The sequence below is a fragment of the Rhinolophus ferrumequinum genome, chromosome 5 (genome assembly GCF_004115265.2).
Source record: "Rhinolophus ferrumequinum isolate MPI-CBG mRhiFer1 chromosome 5, mRhiFer1_v1.p, whole genome shotgun sequence".
Taxonomy (NCBI): Eukaryota; Metazoa; Chordata; class Mammalia; order Chiroptera; family Rhinolophidae; genus Rhinolophus; species Rhinolophus ferrumequinum.
In genome coordinates this window covers 27,032,645-27,044,826 of record NC_046288.1, presented here as the reverse complement: position 1 = coordinate 27,044,826, position 12,182 = coordinate 27,032,645, and the positions used below count along the sequence as shown (strand labels likewise).

General features: G+C 35.4%; 1 protein-coding gene across 2 annotated transcripts in view; it reads left to right on the top strand.

Annotated features, from left to right (window-relative positions):
- Nucleotides 1-12,182, top strand: part of LOC117022428 (transmembrane protease serine 11A-like) — a 48,674-nt gene that overhangs the window by 14,102 nt on the left and 22,390 nt on the right. For both annotated transcript variants that reach the window (XM_033106483.1, XM_033106482.1), the window contains exon 3: nt 2,440-2,558. In XM_033106483.1, the coding sequence (XP_032962374.1) occupies nt 2,440-2,558 (119 nt within the window). The remainder of the gene's footprint in view (nt 1-2,439; nt 2,559-12,182) is intronic.

The following is a 12,182-nucleotide window of genomic DNA, read 5'->3' as shown; positions in this document are numbered from 1 at the left end:
ATTTTTCTATAAAGCTCATATTCATATATGTAAATGTAATTTTGTCCAAAAAGCATTTGTACTTTTACCTGTAAATGTCTACATTCAAAATATTTTCTTATTTATTCAATCATTCCATCCACAAATAGTTACTGAATGCCTATTATATGCAAATACTTTTCTGGGTACTCAAGATACGGTGTTAAGCAAAGCAGAACAATTTCCTATCTCTTTGGAGCTCACAATTTATTATTCTTTTGAGAATCTACACAAAAGATTAAAAAAAGTAATTGTGTGAAATTTACTAGTAATCATAATAAACTAATCATTCATTGTATATTCAAATGAAAAACTATGATAAATGAGTCATTACATTAGTTACTAAAATTGGCTCTTTTATTCATCATTTTTTTTGTCCACCAACATTTCAAGGACAAAAGAAAAGCACATGTCCAATGAAATAATGGATTTTGAAATGATTGTTAAACAATAAATATGGCACAATGTTGTTACTTCTTTTTAGAGAAATAATTTCACTCTTTCCAAAACAATAATTCAGGAATTTTTTTTCTTTTATTGCCTGATACATTTAAATCACACAAATATATATTTCAGAATTCTCTCTTTTTATATTGTATCTTTCTCTGCACACATTACAACCATTTACATTTTTTGACAAATCTCCACAATGTCACTCTGACACAGACATATGTGATAAAACAATTAGTTCAGATTGCTTACTTGAATGATCTTATCTGTTGCCACCTTCCTCATACTTGATGGGGGAGTGCAGATGCTATTAGGAGTGTTGCGGAAAAGCGGCGAGGACCGAGAGACTCAAGCGGCACGCAGAGATCAGGGAGAACACAGCTTTATTACGCTGGCGGGCTCAGTGGGATTGTTCCCAAAAGACTGAGCATTACTGGGGTCGGGCGCTTTGTTTTATAGGGTTAGGCCTCCGGGTTTGGGGGGATTCGCGCCATTGCTATTGCAGCGCTAGGGACTGGTTAAATCTGGCCGGGGTGCCAGGGAGGTCCGTCCCTAACAGCTGTGATCGCTCAACACTGTTTTGACGGGAAAGCCTCTAACTGCTGTGCTTGCAGGAAAACTGTTCCGATAAAATATCGGAGGAGGGAAGGGGACAGAAAGCTCCCAAGGCTGTGCTCGCAGGAAAAAAACGTCCCAAGAGGAGCTTTAAAGGGCTTAAGAACCATAGTTTTGGGCCCCATATAACAATCCTATCTGTACTTTAATTCTCAGGTTAGTTAATTTGATTGCACAAAAGCCCCTTTACTGTGACTATAAGGACTGATAACAGTATAGATTATATAGATAAGTATGAGGACGACCAAAAAGCCTTTGGAGATGTCCCACTTAGGAAATATACCATCCTGAGATCCCTCATTCTTTCCTAGGTCCATAGCTAGGAAACCCTCATTGTGTCCTCCCTGAGCTAGGAGAGAGGTTTTTTTGTGGTTGCTCTATTCTCTATCTTTATCTCTAGTAGCTTTCCTGTTGCAGTGGCCTGCCCCCAGGCTTTACACAAAGATTACCACATTCCTCAGGAGTCTCCACTGCTCTTCATTTTCTTGCCTTTCCTGACAGCAGAGCAGAGATCTGATTGATTCATCCTGTTACACATTATTCTCACCTCCAACCTCAGACAGCTTTTTCCCTTCTTTCCTTTCCTTTCCTTTCCTTTCTTTTCCTTCCCTTCCCTTCCCTTCCCTTCCCTTCCCTTCCCTTCCCTTCCCTTCCCCTCCCTCCCTCCCTCCCTCCCTCCCTCCCTCCCTCCCTCCCTTCCTTCCTTCCTTCCTTCCTTCTTTTCTTCTTTTTTTTTTAATTAATTTCAGGTGTACAAAACAATGTAATAGACATTTACACCCCTCACAAAGTGATAACCCCTCTCCCCTAGTCTGACATTGTATATAGCTGTTACAAGTCCACTGACTTTATTCCCTGGCTCTCACATTACAAATCAAAATTTACAAGGATGTTCATTTACTTGTGCTTCTAGTAGAGTATAAGATGGTATATATTTCACCTCAGCAAGGGAGCAATATGGTAATTAAATCTTCCAGTGCTAGAGTCAGACTGTCTGGGTTTAAAATTTGGAAGGGTCAATTAGTACTTGAATACATAAAGCAAATTACTTAATGCCTCTGTTCCCCACTTTGCTCATCTGTGAAGTGGGGATGACATTAATCTTAGAGAGCTGGAGTGAGGAATCAAACATGTAAAGTGCCCAGAACAGCACTTGGCACATAGTAGGCACTCAATAAATACCAGCTACTGTCATTAACATAAAACATCAATCATTATTTTTATTATGCTTTCTATGAAATGAAATTAGAAAGATTCTCAGTGATATATTCAAGGCTTTATATTAGCCTCATTATAGTTGAATCCTGAAATCTATGCCAAAACCTCTTAACTTCCTGCTTTTCCTTTTCATCACAGGCCAGAAAATGGAGTATTATCATGGCACCTTTAAAATCTCAGATGTACAAATCAATAGTAATTCTGGACAAAATAGCACATACCAACTTAAGGACTTACGAGAGATGAGCGAAAACTTGGTAAGTCAGACAAAATTCTTTCTATCATAGAATAATACAGATGGAAGGGATTTTGTGGATCATTTCCCATAATATTTTCAAACATGATCTTCTGGCCACCTACATCAGAATCATCGTGCAGATCCCCAGGTCCCACTCCACACCCACTGAATCAGTGTCTGATGGGATGGGGAGGTGAGGATCGGGGAGCAAGGTACTCACCACGCCTAACAAATGAGTGATGCGATAAAATGCTCTTTCTAACTCAACCACTTTATTTAAAGATGAGAGAACTGAGGTCAAGGTATCGTAGCTCGTTACTCCCCCCATTCTGCCACACTATTACCCAAACGAGAAAACTTAACCATACCAGAAGTGGTTATTTGTAAGAGAACATGCTTTTTTTGTAAGACCACATTTTAAAATTTAAAGTATTTTTAAATATATGAGAAAAGGGAAGACAATCATAAATGCTTATTTTATCTTACCAATTTAGTAATACAGTTAAAATACTCAGAACTCAGAACTGTTGTGTAATTTTTAAATGAAATGTTAACAGTTTTGTTAAAACTGAAATAAAGGATTAATCCTCAAAGTCAAAAAGTAAACTCAGCGGTATAACTGCTCTGTTCAGGATACCTGTGAACCCTCAGTCAAACACGAAGTTCAGGTTAACTTCCCTGAGAAGGAAACACAGAAGCACAGTTATTTTAAAGGAGTGAAAATGACAGGTTTATTAGTTCCTTTTAGCCAAAACCTTTTTTTTCCACCCAAACATTTCCTTTCTATCTCAAATCAATGTTAATCTTTCTGTATCACCATCTGATCTTTGTCCTAGGCACGCTCAGTTAAAACATCCTTATAATAATAAATATGGAGATGGAGATGGAGTTTATAATATATTTTTCCAATTATCATTAAAACATGCACAATTTTTCTATCTTGAGATTTCATCACCCAGAATCAATAATTAACATTTATAGATTGATATACATCTTATAATCTTTTATATTCAGAGCACCTTAGAAAATAGAATTTGCAACCATTTTTTGAGGAACATCAGATAAAAACTAGATACATACACCAGTACTTCCTTTGTTCTTCTCCTCCTAAGTGACTCCATATAACCTCCTCAATGAAAAAAAAAATAGAATGCCTTAGTTCAAAAGGTATACAAATTCTTTGAATAATGGGAAATGTAATTTATTGGGAAAGTTTAAAATCTGTTTTGTCTTCTGCCTGATTTGTTGTTTTAGGCTAAGACATTGCCTTTACTGAAGTGAATGAACAGGAATGCAATAGGTCTTTTAAAAGGAAGTAAAAGAAATGCTAAAGTACATCTATAACAGAAATTCTTTGAAAGTAATACTTTTAAGTTTCAATAAAGCATTTCTAGGAATGAAGAAACCTCAGAAGCAAAGGCTAAGCTAGGTAATAATACATTATCATCATGAATACATTTGATAGATGGTTGGATAGAGAGGACGTGGTATATATACACAATGGAATACTACTCTGCCATAAGAAAAGATGAAATAGTGTCATTTACAACAACATGGATGGATCTTGAGATTATTATGCTAAGCAAAATAAGTCATACAGAAAAAGTCGAGAACCATATGATTTCACTGATATGTGGTATATAAAACTCAAAACAACAAAGGAACAAAAACAAATGAAGAAAATAATCGCATAGATACAGACAATAGTTTAGTGGTTACCAGAGGGTAAGGGGGAAGAGGGGTGGTAGATAAGAGTAAAAGGGATCAAATGTATGGTGATGGAAGGAGAACTGACTCTGGGTGATGAACACACAATGTGATATATAGAAGATGCCTTACAGAATCGCACACCTGAAACCTATGTAACTTTACTAACAATTGTTACCCCAATAAACTTTATTTTTAAAAGAAGACATTAATATTTTTATGATTGCATGGATTACGCTTTGCAAAAGGGCTGAAATGACTTACATTTTAGCCAGTGATATAAATATATACAAACTTCCCCAGACTCTCCTCTCCACTGGGGGTAACATTTGAAAAAATTGCTAACTGAAGAAGTTAAAAAAAAAAAATACATACAAGGCCCTTCTCTAGTTGTCACTATTTATTCTCCTTTAATTCTCATAACACCCTCCAATTCGTCTCCCACTGCAGGTGACCATTCTGTATTTCATACGTGTTCTCTTGTTTATATCCATTTTTGCAAAAATACATTTTGTTGTTTTGTGTGCACATGCTTCGAATTAGTCTTTGTGCTATAAATCACTTGTCTTAATCAGTTCTGGCTAAGTACCGTAGACCGAGTGGCTTATAAACAACAGAAATGTATTTCTCACAGTTCTGGAGGCTGGAAGTCTGAGATAAGAGTACTAGCATGGTCAGGTTCTGGTGAGGGCCCTCTTCCAGGTTGCAGACGACAGACTTCTTGGTGTAGCCTCACAGTGTAGAACAGGGAGTCTCTTTTATAAGGACACCAATCCGCCTTCATGACCTAATCACCTCCTAGAGTTCCCACCTCCTAATATCATGACATTAGGGGTTAGGATTTCAATATATGATTTTGGGGGGAAACAAATATACAGTCCATTCCATCACTTTTTGTTTCATACATTTTTACTCAGATCTGTTAAAATCTATCTACATTGCTAAATGTGTATCTAATTAATTGCTCTTAACTGCTATTAATACATGATGACTCACCGTGGATATCTACCATGTTTTACCTCCTGCCCATCATCCCAAGAAATTCTGCACTAAATAGCCTTCTACTTGTCCCCTTATGAACCCATGCAATTTCTTCTGGAAGCACCATTATGGGGTCATTGGGTGTACATGCACTTAATTTGACTAATTGGTGCTAAATTGCTCTTAAGAATGGCTGAATCAATGCACACTCCCATCGGCAGTGAGTGAGGATCTCTATGTCCCCAAATCTTTGCTAACACCTGGTATTATTTGGCTATCTAATTTCTGCCAGCCATTAAGTTGTATCTTATTCATGATTTAATTTGCATTTTTCTAATTACTGATGGGTTTGTGTATCATTATATATACTTGTTAGCCTTTTGGACTTTCATTTCTATAAATTGCCTATACCTATCCTTAGTTTTCTATTAGGATTCTTTTGTTTTATTAGTATTGCTTTGCATGTGTTCCTTATATTTTCTAGATATGAATAGCTTATTTTGTTGTAGATATTATACTTATTCATTCTGTCTTCTATTAATTTGGACCAGGGTGTTCTTCATGAGAAATAAAATTCATAATTTTGAAATAATTACATTCATCAAATTTCTTTGCCTTATGGTTATGCTTTTAGAGCTTTTTAAAAATGAGTCATTCCTTCTTTCTAAGTCTACAGTAAAACACTCCTCTATATTGTCTTTTATTAACTTTATAGTTTTACCTTTTAAATTAGGTCCTTAATGTATTTGGAGTTCACCCTTGAGTATGACGTTAGGTAGGGACCCAAGTGTTATTTTCCATATAATGAGCTAGTCTTCCCAATTTAACTTAACAATCTGTCCTCCCAATATATGGTGTGATTATTCAGCTCTTTACACTTCTTGGCACCTGAGTTTTGCAGAAAATGAAACATGATCTGTCCACTCAAACTGCTCCCAATCTCTTTAGACTGATGAGAGTAACACACGTGAAATTGAACATCATGACACAATGTAATTAAGGATTAAATTGTACATTTAGGACAATAAGTACAAAAGAACTTCAAAGAAAAGGAAGATCAACTAGGGTTCCCATGGTCAAGAAAGGCTTTGTATTATTTTAGTTCTATTTAAATAAGACAGGTGTCCCTTTCCCTCCACTCCCCACTAAGTTACCTTTAGGAGAATTACAGGAAGGGTTCATGCCCCATCCCGAGCCACTCCTATTTGTTGTTGCAAAGTCCCAATGAATCAAACCAGATTCTTCTTTCTGTCCTATATGCGTGCTAACTAGATAGCCAGGAAAAACAGGTTGCAAGTCCTGTTCTTCCTCATAATTTGGGATTTACTGATTTGAATACAAACGGAGATGCAAAAGTAAAATGAATTCATGCTCAGATACTGCTAAAACCCATCCCAGTGCCCTGAGATAATAGCATAGACATATCTCATCTTTTACATCATTCTTCAGAGAAGGTTTCAGTAACCAGACACCAGCAATTCATGATACTCCCAAATAGATTCATTTCATTGTTGTTATGAGTTTGAATAGGATCACTGACTGAGGGAATATTTCATTTGGAGAAATATGTTTTAGAAATATCAAAAAATATTTTAAATTATAAGGTCATTAAAAGTGTGAAAGTTATAAATCTGTAACACCATAACATTAATTATAGCTAATATGTATTGAATGCCAAGCACCGCGCCTAGCACCTTGTACGGATTATTTCAGTTAGTCCTCAAAAGCAGCCTTATTAGGTAGGTAAAATTATTATTACAATTTACAAATGAAAAATTCAAGGTTCATAAAAGTTAATTTACTTGAGATCATATAGCTAGTAAATATAGAGAGTGCCAAAAAATGTATACACATTTTAAGAAAGAAAAACTGTATTAAAATTTTAATACTCAATATATATCAATAATAAAAGATGAGTACAAGTCACGTTTCACTTCTGCAATTACAAGAGGTGCTCAAAGTAGTTACCATCAGCATCCAGACACTTCTGATTACAGCAAACTACTGCTTGAGCAACGTTGACCAAAGTGCCCACTTGTACACATATTTTTGGCACCCTCAGTATATAATTAGGCTTTGAAATTACATGTCCTTAATTAACTTCTATCATCTTTAAGGTCAACAATGTGGTTTTACTTCCCAACTACTATCCCACAAAATACCAGTAATCAAGTAATTAACCCTGGTAAATCCGTCTCTGTCAACTATACTATTAACATAGGCCAGTGAATATCATTTGCATTAACAATGGCAACAAGTGGAAATTTCCTTAGGGTTGTCTTCCCCCCAAAAACACTCCTGTGGTTTTTGTTATTGTTGCTCGTGTATCCAAGGCAGTTCTAAATTTTATCTTCTTTGAGCCCAGGAACCCCAAAAACAGGGCCAGAAATTATCTGCAAAATATCCTTGAGATTATGTCTTGAGTTGTAGAAACAAAAAACTTGGAAAGAGAAAGTGATGCAAAGAGTAGTTAGGACCACTCTCTAAATGAATTAGAAGACAAAATGAGATTTGGCTCTGATTAACACTGAAGCAGGAAGTTCTGTTGAGAAAAAACAACTGGGACAAAGTAAACTTAAACTTAACTAAGGTATCAGATATTTAAAGCTAGGAGGTGCATAAGGTAAGATAAGTAAAAGATGGCTAATGCTTGGTGTAGGGCTGTGGCCTTATGCCTAGAGAGAACAGATTGGATTTGGAAGATTTGAGAAAAATAAACAAGCAGATATTGTCAAGAAACTTCATATTCAGAGATTAGAAAAATTGGATGTAGAGTGTGGCTGAGTCCTTATTTGAGAGCTCAGATCTACATTTATTTTGTAATTGAAGATGCAACTTTACTGAATTCATTGATTAGTCCTAAAAGTTTTTTGGTGGACTCTATAGGATTTTCTATATATAAGACCATACATCTGCAAATTAAGACAAATTCACTTTTTCCTTTCTATTGATTTTTAGTTTCATACTATGGTAAGCCAGGAAAGATACTTGGTATGATTTCAATCTTTTAAAATATTTGCTAAGATTTGTTTTGTGACTTACCATGTGATCTATCCTGGGGAATGTTCTATGTGCACTCAAGAAGAATGTATATTCTGCTGCTATTAGATAAAATGTTCTATATATGTCTGTTATGTCTGGTCAAGTACAATGTTTCTTTATTGATTTTCTTTAAATGATCTATCTATTGTTTAAAGTGGGCTTTTGAAATCCTCTATTATTACTATATTGTTGTCTATTTAGCCATTCAGATGTGTTAGTATTTAATTAATTTAGGTGTTTATGCATATATATTTACAATGGTAATATCTTAATGAATTGACCCCTTTATCATTATCATTTTTTGTCTCTTGTTACTGTTTTTGACTTACAACCTCTTGTCTGTATCAGTTTTTGAAGAGAAAGACAACAGTCAAAGCAACTGTAATAGAGAAAGGAAGGAGGTTGATGGATATATATATATATATATACACATATACACACACACACACACACACACACATATATATATACACGCACACATATATACAAATATATAAACACATACATATGCAGGTGTATATATACACACATATATACACATATATATACATATATACACATATATACATATATACACATACATATGTATTTGCATATGTATGTCTAGCATAAATATCTATGATTGGAAGAAAGATGTGGATGGGTGTTTGCTGAGGGAAGTTTTTTTGAGAAAGGAAGCAATATTAGCCATCTTTAGGTTTCCTGACAAAGTTGTAAATATAGCACAGTCTTCACTGTACTAGATAATCTGTTTACATTATTATTCATCATTTAGGCACTATAGAGTCTCAGAAAAATCACTCTCTCTCTCTCTCTGACAGAATAATCAGATTTAGATATTTTGATGACAACATACCTGGAAAGGACAGGAATCTTCTAAATAATAATCTTCCCTTGCTTTGGGCATTCTGGTTTAAATATCTTCAATACAACTTTAAACAGATAAAAGTATTTATTTTCCTCTTTTGAAAAAGATAATTTATAGATCTGGGCTTTTGTAGTATACTTAAATTTAATAATGTATCACCCATAATTTATCACCCTTAATTGCAACGTTTTAATTCTATGAATTGATTTTGCCTGTCAATCTCAGGAATATAAACAAATTTGGGATAAGGTTATCAAATATGGTACTACTTGTTATATATGATTAGTCACAGATGTCCGTTTCCTTCCGACATTCCACTAAGAAACATTGAGGAAGAACTAGTGTAATCAAATAATTTGGATAACATCACATAATGTCACAACCCACTGGATGATATCATTATCTCCTGATTTAGAGTAATCAGAGAGTCACATTTTCTTTTTTTTAATTAAAATTTATTGGGGTGACAATGGTTAGTAAAATTACATAGGTTTCAAGTGTACAATTCTGTAATACATCATCTATATATCACACTGTGTGTTCACCACCCAGAGTCAGTTCTTCTTCCACCACCATATATTTGACCCTGTTTACCCTCATCTACCACATCCCTTATCCTCTGGCAACCACTAAACCACTGTCTGTGTCTATGAGTTTTAGTTTCTATGTTTCTCTTGTTCCTTTGTTGCTTTCAGTTTTATATACCACTTATCAGTGAAATCATATGGTTCTTGACATTTTCTGTGTGACTTATTTCGTTTAGCATTATAATCTCAAGATCCATCCATTTTTGTTGCATGGTATTGGCAGAAAAACAGACACACAGATCAAAGGAACAGAATTGAAAACCCAGAAATAAACCCACATAAATATGGACAGATAATTTTCGACAAAGGAGCCAAAAACATACAATGGAGAAAGAAATCCTCTTTAATAAATGGTGCTGGGAGAATTTGAAAGCCACGTGTAAAAGAATGAAACTAAATTGCTATCTGTCTCGTGTACCAAAATTAACTCAAAATGGATCCAAGACCTAAACATAAGACCTGAAACAATAAACTGCATAGAAGAAAACGTAGGTAGTAAACTTATGGACCTTGGGTTCAAAGAGGATTTTATGAATTTGACCTCAAAAGCAAGGGAAGTAAAAGCTAAAATAAATGCATGGGACTATATCAAACTAAAAGGCTTCTGCACAGCAAAAGAAACCACGGACAAAATAAAGAGGCAACCAACTGAATGGGAGAAGATATTTGCAAACAAGGCCTCTGATAAGGAGCTAATATCCAAAGTATATAAGGAACTCATACAACTCACGAACAAAAAAAAACAAAAAATACAATAAAAACAATGGGCAGAAAACCTGAATAGACAGTTTTCCAAAGAGGACATTCAGATGGTCAATAGACTTATGAAAAGATGCTAACATCACAAATCATCAGAGAAATGCAAAAACTCCCACAATGAGATATCACCTCACCCCAGTCAGAATGGCTATCATCAATGAGACAAATAATAACAAGTCCTGGAGAGGCTATGGAGAAAAAGAAATCCTCATATACTGTTGGTGGGAATGCAGATTGGTGCAACCACTATGGAAGGCAGTGTGGAGGTTCCTCAAAAAGTTAAAACTAGAATTACCATATGATCCAGCAATCCCTCTCCTGGATATCTACCCCAAAAATCTGAGAACATTTATCCATAAAGATACATGTGCTTCAATGTTCATTGCAGCTTTATTTACAGTGGCCAAGACATGGAAACAACCAAAGTGTCCTTCAGTAGATGAATGGATAAAGACGTTGTGGTATATATACACAATGGAATACTATTTGGCATTAAGAAAAGATGAAATAATGCTGTTTGCAAAAGTCACACTTTCATGGCACTTCACCTATACAGTCACAGACCCATATGACACTGGATCCAACTGCCTTCTCCGATAGACACAGCACTGGGTTCGAAGCTGCGGGAGTTATAAAGAAGACTTGTGAAAATGAAGTGACTTGATTCCCAGAAGACCAACAAGCCTCAAAATCCTGTAAGCCCCATCAGCACTCAGGTTGGTGCTACTCTATACAGGCTTAGGATAATGATTAACAGCTGACCTATTGAATGCTGAGTTTTGTCAAAATCTAGAGTTTTAAATAGATACAACTATTTTAAAGGATGACAATAGAACTACTGAGATTATGGTACTTACTTTTGGTGGCAAAGGAAACAGGCTGCCTTTGGAGAGGGGGTATAATAGCTGCAGGTCCCCTTCCATGCTCCTTTCTACAGGTAAGTGGATAGGAGCTCCTAGTGAGAACCTACCTGTGTGCTTGCCCTGAAGTCAGCTGGCTCACTGCTGTGTTTCCTTGAACAGTTTACTTACTTATCTATATAATGTATATAATAATCGTATTCACATTGGAGGGTTGATGTGAAAGGCAAATGAGCTCAACTACAATGGAGCTTGTGCCTCTTGCACAGGTGAAAGACAATAGTGATAACTATTCCTCTGTTATAACTAATGTAGTCTCATCATGGAAGAGCTTTCCACAAGGAAACAAATGACCTGAAAACGTCAACAAGGAGAGAAAAATTACCTTCATATAATCACAGTCAATTTTCTTTTTTCTCCAGGAGCATACATCTCAATCTAATGTAAAGCTCATTAAAAACTTTTACAAAAGTATTTTGGTAAATGCAAAGCTTTCTGATAAATAAATTCTCCCTTTCTTTTGTTAATTCATTCAAAAGCATGCTGCATTCCCATACATTGTAGAGTATGAAGAGATTAATCACTGTCTCCATCCATAAAGCGTTTGCTATTCAGTAGAGGAGGTAACATATTTGCATAAGTAACTATATTAAGAAGTAGATGGTATAAGAGGGATAAGAAAAATTAAGACAAGAAGTAGAAAGATTACTCTGAGATTCAAGGAATAACCCCCAAAAAGGTATTATCTGAAATCGACCTTGAAGGAGAGTTGTGATTCAGAAAAGCAGAGTTAGCAGAATGGAGGCGGGTGCTACAAACCAAAGGAATAATTCAAGAAG